The sequence below is a fragment of the Apis laboriosa genome, unplaced genomic scaffold (genome assembly GCF_014066325.1).
Source record: "Apis laboriosa isolate Shangri-la unplaced genomic scaffold, ASM1406632v1 scaffold68_cov148, whole genome shotgun sequence".
Classification (NCBI taxonomy): domain Eukaryota; kingdom Metazoa; phylum Arthropoda; class Insecta; order Hymenoptera; family Apidae; genus Apis; species Apis laboriosa.
In genome coordinates this window covers 1,545,216-1,568,977 of record NW_025224135.1, presented here as the reverse complement: position 1 = coordinate 1,568,977, position 23,762 = coordinate 1,545,216, and the positions used below count along the sequence as shown (strand labels likewise).

Below are 23,762 nucleotides of genomic sequence, written 5' to 3'. Positions count from 1 at the left end.
TTTTAATAATAAGATGTTTGTGTAAATATATGTTTATTTTATTTTTATTAATTCTTGTATTGTTATTAGAAATATTCTAGAAAATAATAACAAAAAATATAAATATTGTAACAAAAAAAATGAAACGCATGATTTTACCCCTGGTGGGACTCGAACCCACAATCCCCGGTTTAGGAGACCGATGCCTTATCCATTAGGCCACAGGGGCTGTTGAATAAGTTTTCTTATATCTTTAAATTACTATACAAAAAATTAGAAATAATTAAAAAATTATATTAATAAATATATATTATATAAATACTATTTTTTGACAATATTTATATTTATTGTTATAAGTAAATATATCATAAACTAATAAGAAATCAATAATACAGATATTATTGCTAAATTCCAAGATGGTGACATATATTTTATAGTAAAATCACTGTATATTTTTTTCAATCAATTTTAGAGTGCAATTTAGTTAAATAGTTGCAATTTAAATTGGATTAACAAAAATATTTTCTGTAAAGTAAGTTGGAATATATGTAATATTCTGTTTATTTTTAAAATAAGTTAAGTTTTAATAAAATTAAATATTCATAATAAATATATAGTTAAAAATGAAAAATATTATACATTTATAAATTCTATTTATTTTTTTAAATTTTATAGATGATGTCAACAAGATATATTTCATTTATATCTGGAATAATAATAGCCTCGTTAACTTGGACTTTTAGTTTATATCTTTATTCGAGACTATCTCAAAATACTAACACTATTAATCCAACAATGATAGTGTTAGAAAATTCAAAATTAGGAAAAGAATTCGAATTTTATCGTAAAATATACACTAATAAAGATTTAAGAGTACATAATAATTTAATTATTCACCATAATAAAGAAAATGCAATAGATAAAAATATTTATAATTTAAAAGGAAATAACTTTAAAAATAATGATAAAATGCTACAACAATTAAGATCTGTATCAATAAAATCTGCTGTTACATTAAAACAAGGTATATTAAAAAATTAATGTTTGTTTTAATTTTTCAATATATTATGTTTTAATATTATTATTTATCAAATATTAATATTAAATATAATTGTTTCTATTAAAATTTTATTTAATTTTAAAAGAACCAATCTAATTTCATTGAAGATTTATTTATAGGTTTAGATGAACTAGGAATGATTAAAAATTTAGATGATCAACGAAAACGAGATGAAGGATATAAAAATTACTCTTTTAATATATTAGTGTCAGATAATATTGGATTACATAGAGAATTACCAGATACAAGACACAAATTATGTGAAATACAAAAGTATTCTTCTAAGTTATCAAATGCTAGTATTGTTATATGTTTTTATAATGAACATTATATGACACTTTTAAGATCTTTACATTCCATTATTGATAGAACTCCTACAAATCTTTTACATGAAATTATTTTAGTAAATGATTGGAGTGATAGCAAAATTTTACATGAAAAAATTAAAATATATATTGCTAATAATTTTAATGGTAAAGTGAAATATTTTAAAACTGAAAAACGAGAAGGTTTAATCAGAGCGAGAATATTTGGTGCAAGAAAAGCAACAGGAGAAATTTTAATTTTCCTAGATAGTCATATAGAAGTAAATAGGCAATGGATAGAACCTCTTCTTTCACGAATTGTTTATTCAAAAACTATTATTGCTATGCCAGTTATTGATATTATTAATCCAGATACATTTCAATATACTGGTAGTCCTTTGGTAAGAGGTGGTTTTAATTGGGGATTACATTTTAAATGGGATAATGTACCAATTGGTACATTTGTGCATGATGAAGATTTTATAAAGCCTATAAAGTAAGAATACATATATATATGTATATATATATTAGATATATTTAAATTTATAATAATTTTCTGTTATGTACATGTTAGTAATTGTTACTAAATAGATCTCCAACAATGGCTGGAGGTTTGTTTGCAATGAATCGAGAATATTTTACAAAATTAGGAGAATATGATGCTGGTATGGATATCTGGGGTGGTGAAAATCTTGAAATATCATTTAGAGTAAGTTAATAATCATTTAATCATATATTGTTTAGTTTAATAATAATTTATAATAAATATTTTTCTTTCAGATTTGGATGTGTGGAGGAAGTATTGAATTAATACCATGTTCAAGAGTTGGACATGTATTTAGAAAAAGAAGACCATATGGAGCATATGATCAACATGATACAATGTTAAAAAATTCATTACGTGTAGCACATGTTTGGCTAGATGAATATAAAGATTATTTTTTACAAAATATTAAAAAAATTGATTATGGCGACATTACAGAAAGAATAAATTTGCGAAAGAAATTGGCGTGTAAAAATTTTGCATGGTATTTAAAAGTAGTATATCCCGAATTAACTTTACCAGATGATAATAAAAATAAATTAAAAGATAAATGGGCAAAAATTGAACAGAAACCAATACAACCTTGGCACTCTAAAAAAAGAAATTATACTGATCAGTATCAGATTAGATTATCTAATTCAACATTATGTATTCAAAGTGAGAAAGATATTAAAACAAAAGGTTCCAAACTTATTTTAGCACCATGTTTAAGAATTAAATCCCAGGTGATTAAATATAAATAATAATGTTCTTTAAAATCATTTTTAATTTAAATTGATATTATTAATACATTTTTAAAATTTATTTTAATTTTTTATAGATGTGGTATGAAACTGATAAAAGAGAATTGGTACTTGGTCAAATGCTTTGTATGGAAGGAGCTGAGAAAATTCCAAAACTTGGAAAATGCCATGAGATGGGAGGCAATCAAGAATGGCATCATAAAAAAACTGTATTTATGAGTTTTTTGATATTTATAATTAATTTACATATATATTACATATATTGATACATATAATCATATCTTGTTTAGAATAATACACCTATATATAATATGGCAGCTGGTACATGCTTGGGAATATTGCGAGGAGCAAAAAGTATTCAAATTATAATGGATTTATGTACTAAATCAAATACAAATTCAATATCTTGGGATTTGATACACTTTAAAATTCTTTTAAAAGAAATTAGGTGACATCAAATAAAAGAAATATAGTTATAAAAACAAATTAAAAGAGCAGCTCTCTAAAACAAAATAAAAGTAAAGAATTAAACTCATGAATTTTTATGGAAATTTGTGATGTAAAATAGATTATTATAAAAATTTTAGAATTTTTATATTATATGTTTTTATACTCTTTTACATTATAAGAATAAAATGATATGTGATTATTAATCAAAATCTAAAAAAATAACGAACGAATTTCTTTTTAAAAATTTTTTAGTTAATTTATTTTTTAGTTAATTTTAAATATATATTTTCAAAGTAATGTAATGTTTATTATAATTAATACTGTTTAATCAAGAAAAGAAATTAATTTCTTTTAAAGTAATATATATTATAATAGTATAAGTATTTCTATTTGTATATATACATTCATATCTTTGTATTCTCTANTTTTTATATAAAAAATAAAAAAATCAAATTATTTTGATTGATTATGTATTTTACTACATATCATAATAGAATGTATATACAAGCAAATATAGCTTTAATATTTTAAAATAAATTAAAAAAAATTTCTAATATATTTATTATTCTAAATATGTAACAACTATTATGTTATATGAATCCAAATAATATCAAAAAATTTAAGTGTAATATAATATAGATGTGAATATTGATATTGAAATTTAAGAAAAGATTTTTTATTCTTGTTGATTTTATTTTAATAATTAAATTAATAATTCATATATAAAAATTTTTTTCACAGTCGGTATTTCAGAATACGAAATACAAAATCCTATAAAATCAGATATCTATTCTGTATATTATCTATGATTGAATATATAATATATGATATACATATGTGTATAATTATCTTATATATCAATATAATAATTAGTGTTCAGTGTTTAACGTATATTAAATATATTAATTCTTTTTAAAGAATTATTGAAAGAAAAAAGATAAATTAATTTATATATAATCTATATAAAATTTTATTGAAATACAATGATTAATAGCATAATTAAATTGAAGATATTGTGGTAAAAATAAAAATAAAAACAATAAGTTTAAAAGTCAAAAATTATTCAAATTAAAAATATTTAATTGATTATAATATTTGAAACTTATTCAAAAATGACAACTTCAAAAGAATTAAATTTAGCTAGAAAGAGTCTTGTAGCCTCGCTTGGTGAAAATGCAAAAATGTAAAATATATGTTTTAAATTTAAAAATAAAATAAAAATTATAAATTTAAAATATTTTAATTATAAATAAAACATTATAATTCAGAATTTCTAATAATTTTAAGCTATTGTAATTGTTCCAATTTCTTATTTATTTCATTATTAATTTTTTATTTATTTAAAAAAAAAATAATTTTCAAATATTATTTAAAGAATTTTATTTTGTTGACAGATACTTTGAAAAGATGAAACTTTGGTTTCAGATGAAGGTATTAATATTATTATAAAATTTAATATTTTAAAAATTTATAACATTATTATTATATTATTAACATTATCATTTATTAAATGTTATAATTATAGACAACGAAAGAAGAATTTGATTGTGAAGCAAGAAATATTATGACAGAAGATCAAGTTCATCTTCATAATGAATTTCTTCTTTGTTTATTTAATAAAGTTAGAGGTTTAGCTGCTGCAACACCTACACGAAAATTAGATCGAGATAAAGCTATAAAAGAAAAGAGATTAAGATTAAAACGTAAATATAAAACTGATAAATCAAATTTTGAGGTATAAAATAATTATTTAGTTAATTAATTTTTATATAATTAATGTTGGATATATAAACTATAATTTTTTTATATTTGTTTTATATTTAGCCTGCAGATATGTATGTTGAAGTCTTAAGTCAAACTTCATCACCTGTTGGAGATGAGCCTATTGGAGCCAATCGTTCTAGTGCTCAAGAACTTGTTCTGCCAGATAGAACTTTTGTTTTAGCAAGATTAATGTTAGCAGCATGGGAAAATAATATGGATGGAGCAGAAGAAAATACTGCACATATAGTTATTGCAGCTACACAGATTTTTCTAAAAAATATACTTACAGCAATATTTACAAGAAGAAAAGGATATGCTATTAGAGATGGTTCATTTATTTATAATATTGGAGAACCAGTACCTAGTTCATGGAAAAGAAATTCTACTCATATATTAAAATCATCAGATTATACTGCAACAGAAATAATAGATCCTTATGGTCAAGTTCCTATGATAAAACCAAATATTGAAGAAGCAGAACAAGCTACAGCTTTTGCTTATGCATGTTCTCCACAAATTATTCCACCTTCATTAAAACCTGTTAATACAGCTGATTTACAATATACGCTAAAGGTAAAAAAAAATTATAATTACTAAAATTACTTAAATATATATGATATTTAATATTTTATAGTTTTAATATCTTTTTATTTTATATAGATCTATAAAAATCTTGTTAGCAATCATACTATATATGCAACTAATATGGAACGTTTATTTACATATTCTACACATCCAACATGGGAAGACCTTGAAGCTAAAAAATTATCATGTCATCAATATATAATATAAATAATTTGTTTTTCTTATATAAATAGATTACACTTTAAAATAATTATTTAAAATATATATAAACTAAAAATTTAGGTTTATATTTTTTAATAAAATATACTTTGTTAATAAAATGAATTGTAAATTAATTTAAGATATATAATTATATCTTTTCAATATTTTTTCTTTTCATAAATTTTATGTTTATTTTCTTAACTGTAAATATTTTTTTATTATTCTATTATTAACATAATATACTATAGATATTGAAAAATATAATTATATATTTATCTAGAGATTTACAAAATGTATAGAAATTTATTATATTATGTAATATGAATGAAAATCGAGTTTGTTTTATATCGTTTTATTTTCAATTATTTATATTCTTATAAAGTTTAAAATACGTATTTAGTCTTAAGAATGATATGAGAAATTTTTCACATTTTTATTTACATTCTAATTTGAAATTTTCCAGCTTTAGTAATATATTTAACACCTTTGAATGGTTTATATTTTTCTCCATACATATCTAATCGATTAACTTTTAAACCAGAAACTGCCAATTGATTAATTGTAAAATGAACCTAAAATAAAATAATTTTTTAACTTTATCTATGTAATAATAATATAAAATACTCATATAAAATATCCATACATTAATGGCAGGATTAGATTCCATTGTACTGGCAGAATTTTGAACAGTAATCTAAAAAATTATTTTTTATTTATTATTATTATTTATTATTTTTTTTTTAGTAATCTCTGCATATTTTTTTTTAAATTTTAAAAGATTAATTGTAATTTTATTATTATTGTTATACCGAGCCTCTTAAATTAGGTAATTTAGAAACATCTATTCTTCCAATATCCCATAATAGTATTTTGCTAACAGGATCAAATGAATATTTTCCTTGGTTTGGAGTCAGTGTACAATTTAAAACTATTTTTGGCATAGGAATTTCTAATGTTACATTTTCTACCTAAAATATATGTAATGTCTTAAATTTATATTAATTTTCATATTTTAACATAGAAATAAAATATATATATACAGTTCTGCCAATGGTTTGTTTTGGTCCAACAGTTATATCTAATCTGCCACCTCCTAATTCTTTGAGGCTTATATTATGCCTTACATATATTGGAATTGCCACAATACTTTGTGATCCTATATGATAAGAAAGAAGACGAAAATTACCATCTGGTGGAATAAAAGAAAGTATTCGTTCAGACTGGAAAAAAAATATTTTGTTAATAAATTAGTAAGTTTAAATATTTATTTATTCTTACCTCCCATCGTTTGAATCTAACACAAGGATGAAAACTAACATCATCAAATAATCTAGGATTCATGAAGGAAAGTGTTAAATCTGGCATACCACTTAATTTTATACAACAGTCAATCTATAATTTAAACAATATATTGCAAATATTCTTATCAATATAATTATCATATCTTATCATATTAATATTAATTACATTAGACAAAAAACATACATAGCCTTGAATTTCTGCAAATACAGTTGCACCAGTTCTATCAATAATAGCATCAACTTCTTCCACAACATCAAAGTATGCTTCATTATTTGTATATTTAACACCAGTACGTCTCCAAGGAACATTGGATAATTGTCCACTTGGTAATGTTGCACTAACACTATATATTTATATATGTATATAGAATTAAATATAATTTATAATTTTTATATTTTCATTCAAATATATTTAATTAACATACTTAGATTTTCCTGTAACAGTATTTGCAATAGTTCTTAATATATTTGGTGGTTTAATAAGTTCTTTCAAAATATTAGATTCTGTGGCTAATGGAAAACCATTGTCCAACATTTCATCCAATAATTCATAGACAACCACATAATTTTCTTTTATAATAGTTTCTGTACATTCACTAAAATAATCTTCAAAAGTATCTACTACTCTATGTAAAAATTCTATTACAAATAATGGTGGAACTAATACAAAAATGTAAAACAAAAATAATATTTAGAATAGAATTTGTAATTAATATAAATTTATCATTTACATTTTAGTAAATACCTTCTGTCATACATACTGCAACAAAAAACATATTACAACGATATATACTAATAAGATAATGATGAGGTGTAGCTATTACAGGTGGTGTATCTTCAGGAGATAAAACTCTTCTTTGTTGATCAAAAAAATAGTCACATAATGATCGTGCCACTGCACTTTTCCAATGCTTTTCCATAAAAACATCTCTAAGAATAATATTAATAAATATTATTAATATTTAATTTTATTTAATTACATTAGAAAACACTAAAAATATTAAAATAAAAAATTAAAAATATAAAATATTTCTTAAATATGAATAAAAACTTTAGATATTATACAATAAACATATATTATATATATTATTACAAAATCATATGCATTTAACCAAATAGCTATTAAATATTAAATATATTTTTTTCTTTTGATTCATACTTACCCTGACGAATTAATAATAAAAAGACTATGTATCATTTTTTATAAGAAATTATTTTAGACAAATTAATATTTAAAATTATTTGCCAACTTTATTTTAATATTCTACATATACTTGACATATGGTTCTGTATTTACAAATTAATACTAACACTCGTGCATCATGAACCTACATTTATAAGCTGCATGTATAAATTGCATGCTGCATGTAATAAAGAAGATAGCTATGTGCACAGAAAGATATTTTTATTAGTGAAATCTTGGCGTAAAATAAACACGAATAATAAAATACATAATAGTTAATTAGTCTAATAAATAAATATAACGTTTAAAAATTAATTAAAAATAATTATAATTTTTATAAAATTTGGTTACATATCATTAATTATCTTTCATTTTAAATTTGTACTTTCGTTATTATTAATTCAATAATGGAAGAAATTACAAAGAATTGGATGGATATAGAAAACGATGGTAATTTATTATATGTTATATATTATTTATATGTCATTCGTTTAATTATAAAATTGAAAATATTCTTTTATTAATATTTTAAATTAATATTTTTTCAGACTTTTTTAAACAATTTTTTAATGATGAATCCAAAAAAAATGATATTAATCAAATACTATCAGTAGCACAACAAATAAATAAATTAGGACAAGGTAAATAAAAAAATTATCTCTTATACAATATTATGATATATACAATATATTTTTTTGCCATAGCTATTGAAATCTTGAACACAGAATTACAAAAGCAAGTATTAGCCAATCATGAAGATTTATTATCACAAGCAACTTGGGTAGAAAAATTAGAAAGTGTGCTTTCAATAATGCAATTACATGTTCAGGTATGTATGTAACATAAATGCATTCTTAAATATGAAGAAAAATATAAATTATTTTAAATGAAAAATATATTTTATTTAATTATTATTAGTTATTATACATATATTTATTATTGATATAGATATTAATAAAAATGAATATTTATATTCTAGAGTCTTTTGTCAGCTGTAGAACGTTTACGTGGAAAAATTATTGACCCTTTCAATAGAATTGAGACTCAGACAATTGTCTTAGCAAGACTTCATGAAACTTCTGACTTGTTACGAAGAGTAGCCAGAATGCAACATTTATCAAAACGTTTATGTTCTCAAATGACAAATAACATGCAAGGTCCAGATATTATAAAAGCTGCAAATAGTCTTCATGAACTTGGTATTAATTTATTTATAATTTTTATTTCATGACATTACAAAATATACTGTTTATAAGAGAAATATAATAATCTAAATTTATAGAACATTTGATGATGGATACAGATTTAAATGGATTAGATGTTATTGCTGATGATCAACAAGTTATAAAATCTCATAGAACAACAGTACAAAGAATAGCAACTCATACTTTATCCCAAGGATTACAAACAATGGATAGAACTAAAGTATATAAGAGTATATTTTATATTAATTAGATATTATTATTTTTTATAATTATTAATTATAATTTGCAACAAATAGGTTAGTACAGCTGTACAAGTATTTCAAAATCTGAGAATTATAAATGGAGCTATAGATAATGTTATAGATACTGCTTTATCTGAAATTGAAAAAATTGCTACAGAATCATTAGATGTAACTTTAACAACAAATCAAGATCTTGGAAAAAGAGCAGCACCTGGACGAGCTGCTATTCCTTCTCCAGGATCTTCTGGAAATTTACGCACTCGAATCTGGGAAAATCTTGAAAGACTTTTTCAAGATACTCTTTACACACATTGTTTACAAGTAATTAATAAACATTTATTTTGTTTTCTTGAATTCTGAATTTGACTATAGAGAATATTATATTTTCATTTGAATCGTTACAGTGCATTATCAGTTGTATTATTTATATTATTATTATATTATATTATTATAGATTGAATTATTACAAAGAATACTATTAGAATATCATACAAAGGGATTAGATGAATTATCACAAAAATTTTGGAATAGTGTGAATTGTCTACTTTCAAAAGTATTAATTGAACGTACACAAGGTAAATATCAATCATATTATTCTTTTAACGAAAAATTTATCTTATTTATATTTTAAGGATCATCATTTGTAAAACAAGCATTAGAAGGCGAATATCCAAAATTTTTAAGAATATTTCTTGATTTAAGAAAACGTTTAAAAGAGCGATCACAGAGTATTGGTATTTACAAAATTAAGTAAATAAAAATATTTAATTAGATTTATTATCTAGTTTATTTTATGTAATGCAAATAATATATTTATATTTTTTTAGTCATGATATATTATTACCATTTGAAAATGCATATTTATCTCGATCAGTATCACGTTTATTAGATCCAGTACATACTATGTTTTCTGGAGAAGGATTGCCAACACAAGATGAAATTGATGGTCTTATACGAACAATAACAAAGTAATTTAAAATAATACATACATATATTCAAATTCAATTATAACTTAACTCAATAGATAATCACATTTGTAATTATTATAATTATTATAATTATTATAATTATATATCAATATTAATATCAAACTTCATTACAGTGAATTAAGTGTATCATTGGTTGATGATGGTCTTTCAACAGTAGTTGCTCGTAATGTAGGAAAAGCTATAAGATTGTTTTGCTTAAAATGTGAACAAGGATTACTTGTGGGTGGAGAAGCTAGTCAAGTAATCGATTCTCCAACCACTGTTCAACAGACAAATGTATCTCTTGCAAACCTACTTTATTATCTTTCTAGTCAAATAACTCGTGTAATAGCAAATTTATCTGGTCTCCCATCTGAAGGAAGTTCAATAATTTCTATAGCTCTTAAAGAAATAGATTTATTAACAAAAAATATATTATCGCCATTATTGGCTTCTATTAATGATGCAATTGAAAGTATTATTTTAACTATGCATGATGATGCAGAATTTCGAGAGTAAGTGAATATGTTATCATTTCAAAGAAAATTTTAAAATGATTAATTAATGATTCATTTAAATATGTATATATATATATATATATATATTTCTTTTATACAGTCCAAGTAGCCCATTAGGCAAGGAAATTAATTGTTCGCTCTATATGCGTGAATTGCAAGGATTTATTTTACGTTCTGTAAATACATTTCTTATTCCATATAAAAATCAAACAGTAGTTGCTGAATGGTAATTAAAAAAATTATTACAATTTTTATATTATATTCTAATTTATATTCTAAATGTAATAAAAATTGTTTTTTTAGTTGTAAATCTGTTGCTTCGCGTTGTATTGAACTTTTTGTAAGACATGCTTGTTTGTTAAGACCATTAACTGATTTTGGAAAAGCTAAACTCATTATTGATTTTAGTCAGGTATGTTAAAATATATAAAATGTTGAAATTATATATTATATTTAAGTTTAAATTTTTTTTATTTTTTAATTTTTAGATAGAAATAGCTGTTGCTTTATTATGTAGAGGAGGACAATTGGGATCATCAGAACAACAACAATATAGAACATTGCGAGCATTAAAAGCATTGCTTCCACTTAATGCTGATGAAATTGTACAAAAGGTTTTAGAAGGAGAAGGAGATTGTGGTGTACCTCCTTCCCTTATTCTTTTACATTTATTTTCTATTGCTCCATCTGAATTAGAATCTCCACATCAGGTATATATATATTCATTTATATTTTTATTATTAATTTTTAATTATTTAATGAATTATCTTGAATTTGAGATGTTAATCATTATTAATTCATTGTTATTAATATAGAGTACAGGTTGGTCTGTAAGCCGTTTATCTCAGTGGATGGATAAGCATCCAAATGAAAGAGATCGATTAGCTTTTTGTAGTGGATCGTTGGAACGTTATCAATTAACAATTAGACAACAGAATCTTCCAACATTCCATCCATTATTTCCATTAATGAAAAAATTAGTCAATTTAAATGAACACCAAAATTTGTGAAATTTATACTACATAAAAAATACATGTATGTATTTTAATAATTATTTTCTATATTCATAAAAAATAATATTACAAATAATTTATTAGTGAAATTGAAAAAAAAAATATTAAAAATTATACATAAAAATTCTAAATAAGTACAATTATATTTTTAATGATGTATTAATTTTTGAATGCAAATTGTTTTAGATACATAAACTCCTATAATTAATGTAATGCTTAAAAACAACATAGGCCAATTTATTTTATATTTTTTTGGACCAATATATGCTGCTGGCATACCAATATCATTATTTTTTTCTTGAATCTATATTAATAAAATATATATTAACATTTTATTATAACATTTATTTTGAATGAAATTATTATTAAATAGTATCTTATAGTATTTTACCTTTTTAGAAAGTATTTTTACTTGCACAAGTTCTTTTTTTAAAGAACTAAGAGTTTTTTGAGTTTTTTTAAGTTCTTGCTTGTAATTAAATATTTGTTTTTTAGTTAAATATATATTTTCATTATTTGCTTTTAATAAACTGTTTTTAATATACTGAAAACTAGAACCAATAATAGCAATTTGTTTAGATACTATACCTAATGAAATTACACCATCATATAATCTGAAAAATAAATATACAATTAAATTTTTATTATTAAATTTTAAAAATTATAGTATTATGTAAATAACGTATGTAAATAACGTACGTATAAGGTAACGATTTATTGATAATACCAATACTTTGTATACTCCATTTTTTTCTATGAAATTTATGAAGGCATTCCATAAATTGAATTCTATGTACTTTAATATCCATTCCTAAATGATATAAGTCGTTTTCAGTTAACATTAAAAATTCTGTAAGTTTTATTCCTTGAAAAATATAAGTATATTGTTCTAAACCCATTCCATGTAAAATTGTAAATATATCAAAATCTACAGTTTGATTGTTTATGTTAATTAACGATGGAAACATATCTTTCCAATTACACATTTTAGATATTTGATAAGTAGGTATCGTTTCTGCTTCATCAAAATTCAGTAATGATGATATCTATAATAGTTATATATATTTTATATAATTTTATAAAAATATTGCATTTTACAATAAGATATCATATTTTAACTTACTTTATCATATCCTTTCATAGAAGCTATATCATTTGCAGTTAAATCATTGAAGTCAGTTAATGTGATATCCGCTCTATTCTCTATTAATATTTTGACTATTTCTGGTTTATTAGCTATTGTTGCATACATCAATGCCTAAAAATTATTTATAATTTTATTGTTATACTGTTATATTATAATGTTATATTGTTACAAAAGATTGCTATGATTGCTAAAAGAATTTACAGTTTGTTTTCTATTGTCATATGCATTAATATTTTTTACATATTTAATTAATTCTATTACAAATTTTAATTCTTGTGACATACAAGCATACATTAAGGGTGTTTGTCTGTAAAATATTAAATAATTATAAAAATGATTAAAACATCAATAATATATTGTCTGGAAAATATAAGATATGAACAATACCTTTGTTTATTGCTTGCATTTACATTAGCACCTGCTTCAATTAATGTTATTAAACATTTTATTCGTTGTTCTATTGTTCCTTTATTAGAACTGCATAATGCCATTAATGGTGTATAACCATCTAAAATTTTATATTATTATTACATCTTATATTATTATATTATTATTACATCAGGATATTATATAAAGTGATAAAAAATGTATTCAAATTGAAAGTATAAAAACCTTTATGCTTATTGACATCAGCTTTATTGTTTACAAGATATTTAATAACGTCTAATTGTGCACTAGATGTAGCATATAAAAGTGGAGTCCATCCATTGTATAAAAATTTATTTATATCATATGCTATATATAATTGCATAAAATTATTTAAAAAATATATTAATTTTTAATATATTAAAAATATATTTCAAATTAAAATATTTTAAATTATTATAATATTTATATATATATAATATTTAATTGTAATATTTAAAATATTATTATCTTAAAATTTATAATAAAATATTATAATTTATATAATATTATAATTAATATAAAGAATAATTACATTCAAGATATTCATTAATAATTTCTAATTGACCCATTGTACATGCATTAATTATACGATATTCAATAACTTGTTCCTCATCAATATCCATATTTTTATATTGATGAAATATTTCGTTTTTCAATACTAAACTTTTTTAGTATAAAAGTATAATTGTTTCTATATAATACAAAATATAAAATATAAAATATTTTGTTATTAAATAAAATTTTATTTCAGATTAATTTAAACATTAATTATTTTTATAGACAAATATTAAAATATTGATTACTTATACATTTCTTCAGAAAAGAAAAAATTACCACTTTTTATTTTGCTATCAAAAATTTGAATAATTCTTATACATTATTTATTATTATTTTAATATTTATTTAATACTATAATAATTATAATATATAAGGTTATATATTTTTAATTTAACTATACAGTCTTAATTATATGTTCAAAAATGATTAAAATTTTATGTGCATAAAATACATGAAAATATATTAAATATAAAATATATTATTATTGATAATCGAAAGGAATGCAGATTTGGTTGATTTCAATAGATTTAACATTCAAAAAAAAGCTCTTTACATTGGTCAAAAGTATCACATCTCTAGATAATATTATGTATTTGTGAAAATAAATGTACTTCGAATTCTATTTTGATCTTATGGCTCTTTGATATACAATTTAGTAATAGTATTATATATAATTTATATTAACTCAATTTAATTTTTAATATATGATGAAAATAAATTTAGAAACAGAATTCGAATTTTTATTATATTTATATTGTAGTTTCCCCCGATTCGATGAAATATTTGTTTATAATAATATATATTTTTATTGAAAATGAATGAAAAAATTATAACAGTGCAATAAATTATATATAATTTGACAAGATGTGTTATATATTTATATTAATTAGTTAAATTTTTTATATTATTTATGTCTAGCATAATTATTTAATGATAAAATTATTAAAATCTAAAATAAAAATTTTTAAATATATATAATTTACTATTATATTTTATATATAAATTACACAGAAGATAAATATATTTTCATGAAAATAAGCAATTGAATTTTATTACTATTCTTAAATTTTAAAAATGAAAAATATATAAATAACTATAATAATATCTAAATAATAATATCTAAATAATATCTAAATTAATTAATTTTATAAAAAATTTTGTAAGTTTATTAGTAAAAAGTGATTAATTATTCAAAAAATATTATATAAATAAACATATCATTAAATAAATAAATAAATATATCAAAATTTAAGAAAATAAGATATGTAAAAAATATACAATATTATATTTTATATATATTATATGTTTATATAATATATTTATCTATATATAAAAGAAGAAACAACGAATTTGCATCTATTATTTATTATCTTATCTTGCTTAATCTTTAAGTGTCAGTTGTCCATTTATTGGACATCTGCTAAAAATTTAATTGTAGGTTATCCATTTATATTTCGTACTGCTTAACCTGTTAGTCATCTGATATCTGGTACAGAATCCGGTTGTAAATTTTTTCTTATTTATAATTTACATTGTTAAATTAACAATTTCATGCATGTTTAAGAATTTATCTAATAGTAAGTAAAATGTATAATTCATAAGTAACTATATAATATATATGTAATATCTATCATTAAAACAATTTTTATAATTATTTAAATATAAATATTATTATACAATATTGTGCAATCTTATTTAATATTAATAACAAAAATACGAATTTCATCTTGTGAATTAAAATCTATTAAAAATTAGACAATGAAAGAAAAAATATAAAAAAAACATGCAAAATTAACAAAAAGTATTATTATAAAAAAATTTTTTAAAAATATTCAGATTGAATAATGTAATTAATTAAAATCGCGTGCATTTATAATTTATTTAAATTTTAATAGATGCATCGATCTGTACTCGTGGCATTTGACTTTGATCATACAATTACCGATGATAATACTGATATCGTGGCTCGAAACCTGTTACCTAAGGAAAAAATAACAGACAGCGTGAAGAATTTGTATCGTTCTAGTGGTTGGATCGCATATATGGCGAAAATATTTGAATTGCTCCATAATAATTCCATCGATATAAAACAAATCAAAACTGCTATTGTTAATATACCTCCTGTATCGGGTATTGAAACTCTACTAAAAGAATTATATGTTCGAGGGTACGAAATTATTATTATTAGTGATTCAAATACATTCTTTATTAACGAATGGTTAAAAAACAGAAATTTAAATAATATTATTACTCAAATATTTACAAATCCTGCATATGTCGGTGATGATGGTATGATAAAATTAGACATGTACCATGTTCAAAATTCTTGCAAATTGAGCACTGTTAATTTATGTAAAGGACAAATTTTGGAAGATTACATTAAAAAAAGAAACAATGAAAACATATATTTTGATCGAATAATATATATCGGAGATGGAAAAAATGATTTGTGTCCCATTTTACGACTTTCGGAACGTGATATTGCATTTCCACGAGAAGATTATGTACTCATGAAAATATTAAACAGTACTGAAAATAATCAAATTCCAAAAATAAATGCACGTGTATTTCCATGGAGCGATGGTATACAAATTTTAAAAAAATTAGAGGAAGAAATTGGATTTTAATCTTTTTTATAATTTAAAGAGTAGTACGAATAAAGTATTCATATTCTTCTTATATCAACAATTAAAGATCAAATAAGTCAATAGATTAAAATATTTATACTATTATTAGTAATTAATGTCATGATTTCCTTTAAAAATAATATATACATATATATAACTTCTCTTTTTCTTTCTTTTTCATTTTCTTTTCATGTTTTAATTTAATAGAAAATTTTGATTGCATAATACATAAAATAAAAATAAAATAAAATAAAATAATAATAATAAAGATTGATTTATATTTAATATATATATATATATATATATATATATGTGTATAATTTAATATATTTTTTTTATGTAAACATCATTCTGTGTATTTTATATAATGAAATTATATTATTTATATGCAATGTATGCAATTTAAAATTAAAATTTTAATTATTTAGAAAAAAAAAGATTCATGTGAAATTTTATAATTATTATTTATAAATATGTATAATTCAAATATGATAAACAATTTAATAATGATTGAATTATTAAAAATATTTTTCATAAAGAATTATTTTTAATATAATGTGAAAATATGGATTATATAAAATGTAAAAATAAAAAATAAATTAATTTATTATATAGAAAATAAAATATTTTCTCAAATTTAAAACATTAAATTTTATAACAATGGAAAATATGTTATTTTATTTTTTTTCAATACTTAATTTTAACATGCGCGCGCATTGTTAAAGTTAGGTTGAAGTTATGACGTACGCGATATGTGCAATGTAGTTGCGCGTCTCTAACATTAATTATTATCTTATTATTGCTTGCGGGCGTCGGCAAAAAATTTATTTTTGTTTTAAATATATTTTATTATAAAACAGAAAAATATGAATCATTAATTATAATTTAAAATTGAAATTTTTATTTACGATTTAAAGTAACAGTATATAAACTACAAATTAGTGTTTTAGCTTTGGTAAGAAACTTTAGACTTGCATAAAATTGTATTACTTGTATACTGAATTATAATTATGAAACGATAATCAATTAAAACGTAGCAAGGATAAAACTATTTATTTTTCAACAATGTAATACATTATAATGAAAAATTTTGATAAAATAATATTTTAATTAAATTTAGATAATTTCACTTAAGTATTAATAAAAAATATTATAACACCATTTATGTGCATAACCAAAAATATATATTATATATAATATATTATATATAAATATATATTAAAAATTATATATTATATATAATATATATTTTAATATAATAAAATGTTTTTAATCATTTAAATAATTAGATAATTAAATATAGTTCAGATTTATGTAATAGGATGAATACTATTTGTTTTTTTATTATTTATATTCTTCTCTTGAAGTTTTATCATTTTAAGATTGAAGATATTCCGTAAAGTATTAAATGAAATACCTGTTAAATATGTTACATTTAATAACCATTCTGGTATGTATAAAACTGTAAATACTTTCATTAAACATTCAAAAAATAAAGGTGTCCATAATAATATTCCACAAAGTAAAGACATTTTAATATTATTAAAAAGATGTAACATGTTTTCTATTTGATGTATTATGTTTAATTGTATTCTTTTCTCATGAAATGAAATGTTTTGTTGATTATCTTTGTAATGTTCATTCCAATTTTGTTCAAAATCTTCTTGTTGAGTTTCTATTAGATATAATTTATTAAAATTTATTGATTCTTGAATGTTTTCGTTTAAAAATATAACACCTTTTGAATTATTAGATTTTTTAGAATTCATTGAAATATTACAATGTATATTATTAACTTTATCTGTGGTGTCAGAATTAAAATTGTTTAATTGCATTATATATTTTGCTTTTAAGTTTTTTAGAATAATTTGACATTTCAGTTTACCATATTGCTGTAAAATTGAAGAGAATAAAATTGGCAGAAAATATATTACAAATATTAGTGCAAACAAATGTATCTTTAAAAATTTAGTTGATATAAAACATTTATCCATTACATATTCTTGTATTATCTTTGACTCATTATCATTTTGATAAGTATTGATTTTAATATTTGATAATATATTTTGTTTATGAAAAATTGAATTATGTTGAAAAATTTCCTTTGATTTTAATTTTTTTAATTCTTTTTGTTGCTTTTTATTAAGATGATTTTTATCTTTCTGATAATTTTGTATGTTTTGTTGAGAAATATTATAAATACATTTAAATACATTAACATATATTTGCTCATTTAATATAATTGATGTATTATGTCTTCTAATTGTATTTATAAAATTATCTATAATGTCTTTACTTTTATTAAGACACATTTGTAATTCTTTAAAATTTAATTTTTTTGTGGCATTTATATTATTGTTAACTCTATTGTTTGAAATTTTTTCCTTTAATAAATGTTTTGAAGAATTTGTTATTAAATAATTAAACAATAATTTTTTGTCATCTTTATCAATATAATTATTTATTTGCATATTGTTTTTTAAATTTGTATCATTTTCAATATTATTTATATCAGGTTCACTTTCAACACTCTTATTTTGCTTTATAGTTTTTGTATGAATATCTAATTCAAAATATTTTGTTATATTTAAAAACTCAGAAACATTTTGAGAATTTATATTAGAAGGAATAGTATATGTATCATTCATTACAGAAAAAACAAGATTTTGTACTTTGGATATTATCTCATTTACTTGAGTAATATTAGAAGTTTTCACTAAATCTTTATTATTAATATAATCTTCATATAGTGGAGTTGTATATATTTCAAAATTAACATTTTGTGGCATATTTGTAAATTTTATATTATAACAATCATCAAGAAAAAGTATATTTTCACTAAAACATTTTTTATTTTCCATGTCATTTGTAGGATTTGTATCATATTCAGACAAATATAAAAGTCCTGTAACAATAATAGGCAAAATCCATTGATTTAAGATAAATATGATAGTAAATTTTTTATCTTTTTTCATTTTATTACATTTGAATATATGTAAAATGTTTTTTATATTTTTTTTGATTCCTGAAACTCTTTTGGATTTCACTATCTCCACTATAGAATCAAATTTTATTTTTGTATTAAATTTATTTATATTAATATTCTTTTTATATATCATTTCTTCAGTTTGTAGCAATTTAAAATATTGATTTTTAAGATGAAATGCATTTAAGTTGCATTGTACAGAAAATATTAACAAAGACACAAATGAATTTGTAAATGGAAAGAATAACATTCCATATTTTATTATTATGTTTGTTATATTACACTGTGGAATCATGTTAAAGTTGTTTTGATTTATATTAATAGTATATTCCATAAATCTTTTAAATTTAATTTGTTGATTTGAATTAGCATCTTCTATATTCCATATACTTTCATTTATTGAAAAAATTTTATTATTCACTTTATTGTGATTCAAATAAGTAACATGTATCATAAAATTTGTAAATAATATACTTGATGTAAATATAGAAAATAATACATCAGATACCGACAAAATATATAATGGTGTATTTCTCCATTCTTTAAATTGTCTTTTTAATAAAACTATTATAGTAAGAACACTGGATAATAATAACATGTATGTAGATATATTGAGTATTATATAATACATCTTATGTATGCATAAATTTTTTATGATTTAACATGCACTTGTGTTATGTTATGCACTAAAATTATTTTAAAAATAATTATTTACTTGTATATTTTGCAATTCAAAAAAATACTATTTAGAAATGTTGTTGAATAGACAAGCATAGTATTTTATATTAATATATAGTATGTTAAACATGAGGCTATCTCAATAACTGTTATATTTTAGATATGATAAATATTGTACATATGAGGGTATATTGATTATTTATATAATAACAAATATTGGTATTGATATTTTATTTCTGTTTCTTATATGAACTACATTTATATAATAAGTTTTAATAAAATAATTTAAAATAATATGTTTTGACAAAATATTTTTTTATTATTATTTAAAGTTATTAATTTCTTAAAAAACATATATAAGATTGATATTCTTTTGATATTTGTTTTAGTATTTACTTATCATCATGTCAATTCGTCGTAAAACTGATCCTTTTATGATACAACGAATATGGGATGCTATCAAAATAACTGTACATCAAAGAAGTTTACCAAGTAATGATCGTATGGTACGGCATTTAGCTCGAGTTTATGGAATTACAGAACAAGAGGCACAAGAGGAATTAAATAAAGCTGTTGATGATGGACTTGTTTATTTAAAAAAAGTACCAACAAAAAATGGTATAGAACAAGAAAGTTATAGATTACCATCTGATATTATACCTAATGATGGTCACGATTGGTACTGTTATAAATGTCAGAAAGCCGGAATAGTGGAATGTTGTCAACAATGTCACAGAGTTTATCATCCTGAATGCCATATGCTTAGTAATGTTAAATTAAAAATATGTAATTTCTGTGAAGTAAGTACATTGAATTCAAAAATGAAATTTAAAATTATATATATATTGATAAAATATATAGAAATAATTGTTACAGAGTATAAATAATGATACATACTCAGATAAAATTGATCTCAACCATATTTTAAGTTTTACTTGTGGACATTTGAAAGCAAAATTGCCACCAGAAATTACAAACCGTACTATTGTTTTTAACAATGATCCTATTGTTACACCAGCTAATAGATACTCAGGTACAACTTGGATTAGTGAAGGGGAAGATGCATGGCGACCAGGTGTTCTTATAAAACACCATATGGATTTAGCTATTATGGATACAAAAATTAAGAAAAATGAATATAATAATTTGGCTGAGTTTCAAGCTGATGCACATAATATTTTACACAATATTATTATATATCATGGAAGTACGTATACACATGTGCATGCGCATGCATATACACAACAAATATAAATTATTTTTAATTTAAAAATTATAGTTATAATTTATAATTTTAATTCAAACATTTATTTAGCACATAGCATAATTGGAGAAATGGGTCATACAATGTATCAAGATTGCTGTTATGATCTTCAAGAAATTCGTCGTTGTGCTGACTGCTATAGAATATCTAATGAAAAATCAGAGAAACTGTGGTTTTGCATACCTTGTAATCCACCACATCAGTTAGTTTATGCAAAACAAAAAGGATACCCCTACTGGCCAGCTAAAGTGATGCAAGTTAATGGCAACGTTTATGACGTCCGCTTTTTTGGAGGTCATCACATGCGAGCCAACATCGAAAAAATGTTCATTCGGCCGATTACTACCAGTCTACAAAGTTTACAGGTAAAGATAAGTCACAAAATTATCCGGCGTTCAACGCGAAATTGTCACGCGAACACTGTGAAATTCTCGGTTTAGGTTACACGCCATTTACAATGTATTGTATCACTGACACAATAGAAGAGAACTCTTGAGAGAAAAAGAAATTTAGAAATTGTTGTTGCACTTAGGTATATTATTATCTTAACAACGAATTCTTGCATAGCCTTCGGAAAAAGGAAAATGGAAAGAAATGAAGGTATGCATAACATAAACTGTGGCCTAAAGTGTACAACTAATTTCTCACCACTCTGTTTCATTGTGCAATTGGAAGAAAATCAACTTTTCTTAAAACGTGCACAATTTACCTTCCATAGATAAAAAGATCCACTGCTTGGAACAGAGCATTTGATGAACTGAAGCATCATCAGAATTTGCTGCAAAAGTCGGGCACAACCATCGAAGAATTGGACATCGACGACGATAATGAGGGACCTAAACCGAACAAAATCCGAAATATAGAGTCATCAGGTTCAAAAAATACAACGGGAAATCCTACGAAACAACTTTTTAAGGATTTAAGAGTTAAAGTAGAACGTCTCAGTTCGGATAGTCACAATGATATACCGTCAAACCAAAAGGGAATCGAACATAATGAACGTTCTTCAAAAAGTAAAGCTAAAAGTGAAGAAAGACAAGTACCTTGTTTGCCAGTAGCAGAAGAAGAACCTGCAAGAGAAATATCCAGTACATGTCCTCAAGGTTTGAAGAAAGAAGGTTCTCAAGAAGATATGGTCACTTCTAGCTCTCAAGAACCAAGAACCAAGTGTGTTTTTGTACAAACAGAACAAATACAAACAGAAAAATTACCAGCAAAGGTATAATATTTAATAATTATTAATTCCTACTTTTATAATTTCAATTTTATAATGTTATGTATTATAGATAAAAAGAGAACGCAGAACGTCAGAACAACCTACTACAACAGCATTAGAAAAATTACGTCGTGAATTGGAATTGGAGAAATGTAAAGAATTAGAAAAATTACAAGCTGAACATGCTAAAGAATTACGACAACTAACAGATAGACATCAACAAATTATATCAGAAATAAAGAAGAAACAATGGGTAATAATTCTTTAATAGTTTTATTTATATATGCAATCTATATTTTCTTTATATATTTTAATTAATATCTATATTATATTATTTTTAGTGTTATAATTGTGAAGCTGAAGCAATATATCATTGCTGTTGGAATACTGCATATTGCAGTACTGATTGTCAACAAGTCCACTGGCAACGTGAACATAAAAGAGTTTGCCGTCGAAAACGTTAAATTAATAATGGATATAATAAATATAATAATATTAAATTTATAAGAAAAAAATTAAAATTATTGTATTTGAAAAAAGAGGATACTTTGTAGAAGTATATTAATATATTCTTGACACTAATTTGACATGCCTTGATGTAAGCTTTCTGAATGAAGGCATTTATAATATGTATGCAAACAAATGTAAATCCTTTGATTTGTAATTATTAATTATAATTATAAGTAAAAATGTAAAAAGATAATAAGCGATATTATTATATATGTATATTTGTTTTCAAACTCAATTTTTGAATAATAAAAAGGTATTTTATTTTAATTATTTATTAAAATCATAAAACTAAAAATATTATTAATCT

At 21.7% G+C, this 23,762-nt stretch overlaps 6 protein-coding genes and 1 non-coding gene across 17 annotated transcripts; 4 read left to right on the top strand and 3 right to left on the bottom strand.

The window, feature by feature from the left end:
* Nucleotides 1–135: 135 nt before the first annotated feature.
* On the bottom strand, nt 136–208 carry Trnar-ccu. Its single transcript has one exon. It is a non-coding gene; the product is annotated as a tRNA-Arg (tRNA).
* A 194-nt stretch (nt 209–402) lies between these two features.
* LOC122719002 (polypeptide N-acetylgalactosaminyltransferase 35A-like) lies at nt 403–3,171 on the top strand. The gene is made up of 7 exons (XM_043944505.1): nt 403–511; nt 655–1,003; nt 1,159–1,840; nt 1,936–2,053; nt 2,125–2,613; nt 2,709–2,840; nt 2,922–3,171. The coding sequence occupies exons 2-7, from the start codon at nt 655–657 to the stop codon at nt 3,081–3,083; spliced, it is 1,932 nt and encodes a 643-aa protein (XP_043800440.1). The 5' UTR covers nt 403–511; the 3' UTR covers nt 3,084–3,171.
* Nucleotides 3,172–4,071: 900 nt separating this feature from the next.
* LOC122718821 (transcriptional adapter 1-like) lies at nt 4,072–5,722 on the top strand. Of its 3 annotated transcripts, none has more exons than XM_043944172.1 (5): nt 4,072–4,099; nt 4,507–4,512; nt 4,607–4,816; nt 4,906–5,418; nt 5,506–5,722. In XM_043944172.1, the coding sequence occupies exons 2-5, from the start codon at nt 4,507–4,509 to the stop codon at nt 5,635–5,637; spliced, it is 861 nt and encodes a 286-aa protein (XP_043800107.1). In that variant the 5' UTR covers nt 4,072–4,099; the 3' UTR covers nt 5,638–5,722. The 3 variants fall into 3 exon arrangements, with proteins under 3 accessions (XP_043800107.1, XP_043800105.1, XP_043800106.1); XM_043944170.1 differs by having other exon boundaries at nt 4,096–4,264; nt 4,476–4,512; XM_043944171.1 differs by lacking the exon at nt 4,072–4,099 and adding an exon at nt 4,158–4,264.
* Nucleotides 5,723–5,976: 254 nt separating this feature from the next.
* On the bottom strand, nt 5,977–8,243 carry LOC122718954 (AP-3 complex subunit mu-1). 3 transcript variants are annotated; one of them, XM_043944392.1, is made up of 9 exons: nt 8,096–8,243; nt 7,678–7,862; nt 7,358–7,367; nt 7,117–7,276; nt 6,910–7,023; nt 6,672–6,851; nt 6,441–6,599; nt 6,275–6,325; nt 5,977–6,203 (listed from the first exon to the last, which is right to left on the bottom strand). In XM_043944392.1, the coding sequence occupies exons 1-9, from the start codon at nt 8,128–8,130 to the stop codon at nt 6,069–6,071; spliced, it is 1,029 nt and encodes a 342-aa protein (XP_043800327.1). In that variant the 5' UTR covers nt 8,131–8,243; the 3' UTR covers nt 5,977–6,068. The 3 variants fall into 3 exon arrangements, with proteins under 3 accessions (XP_043800327.1, XP_043800325.1, XP_043800326.1); XM_043944390.1 differs by having other exon boundaries at nt 7,358–7,592; nt 8,096–8,242; XM_043944391.1 differs by having other exon boundaries at nt 7,358–7,592; nt 7,678–7,923; nt 8,096–8,158.
* An 84-nt stretch (nt 8,244–8,327) lies between these two features.
* On the top strand, nt 8,328–12,346 carry LOC122718950 (conserved oligomeric Golgi complex subunit 5). Of its 2 annotated transcripts, XM_043944381.1 has the most exons (15): nt 8,328–8,565; nt 8,664–8,756; nt 8,820–8,944; nt 9,095–9,314; nt 9,398–9,540; nt 9,617–9,883; nt 10,017–10,137; nt 10,195–10,312; nt 10,390–10,530; nt 10,665–11,045; nt 11,149–11,274; nt 11,352–11,460; nt 11,537–11,758; nt 11,864–12,083; nt 12,248–12,346. In XM_043944381.1, exons 1-14 carry the CDS (start codon nt 8,523–8,525, stop codon nt 12,056–12,058), a joined length of 2,304 nt encoding a protein of 767 aa, XP_043800316.1. In that variant the 5' UTR covers nt 8,328–8,522; the 3' UTR covers nt 12,059–12,083; nt 12,248–12,346. The 2 variants fall into 2 exon arrangements, with proteins under 2 accessions (XP_043800316.1, XP_043800315.1); XM_043944380.1 differs by lacking the exon at nt 12,248–12,346 and having other exon boundaries at nt 11,864–12,138.
* Nucleotides 12,119–15,741, bottom strand: LOC122718953 (ankyrin repeat, SAM and basic leucine zipper domain-containing protein 1-like). Of its 3 annotated transcripts, none has more exons than XM_043944388.1 (9): nt 14,728–14,927; nt 14,149–14,307; nt 13,821–13,943; nt 13,596–13,716; nt 13,410–13,515; nt 13,185–13,319; nt 12,761–13,107; nt 12,453–12,675; nt 12,119–12,365 (listed from the first exon to the last, which is right to left on the bottom strand). In XM_043944388.1, the coding sequence occupies exons 2-9, from the start codon at nt 14,237–14,239 to the stop codon at nt 12,210–12,212; spliced, it is 1,302 nt and encodes a 433-aa protein (XP_043800323.1). In that variant the 5' UTR covers nt 14,240–14,307; nt 14,728–14,927; the 3' UTR covers nt 12,119–12,209. The 3 variants fall into 3 exon arrangements, with proteins under 3 accessions (XP_043800323.1, XP_043800322.1, XP_043800324.1); XM_043944387.1 differs by lacking the exon at nt 14,728–14,927 and adding an exon at nt 14,451–14,500; XM_043944389.1 differs by lacking the exons at nt 14,149–14,307; nt 14,728–14,927 and adding an exon at nt 15,643–15,741.
* Nucleotides 15,475–23,690, top strand: LOC122718952 (zinc finger MYND domain-containing protein 11). 4 transcript variants are annotated; one of them, XM_043944384.1, is made up of 7 exons: nt 15,475–15,751; nt 20,855–21,265; nt 21,342–21,672; nt 21,781–22,094; nt 22,448–22,948; nt 23,016–23,198; nt 23,287–23,690. In XM_043944384.1, exons 2-7 carry the CDS (start codon nt 20,870–20,872, stop codon nt 23,407–23,409), a joined length of 1,848 nt encoding a protein of 615 aa, XP_043800319.1. In that variant the 5' UTR covers nt 15,475–15,751; nt 20,855–20,869; the 3' UTR covers nt 23,410–23,690. The 4 variants fall into 4 exon arrangements, with proteins under 4 accessions (XP_043800319.1, XP_043800320.1, XP_043800318.1 ...); XM_043944385.1 differs by lacking the exon at nt 15,475–15,751 and adding an exon at nt 16,205–16,341; XM_043944383.1 differs by lacking the exon at nt 15,475–15,751 and adding an exon at nt 17,426–17,756.
* The last annotated feature ends 72 nt before the right edge of the window (nt 23,691–23,762 follow it).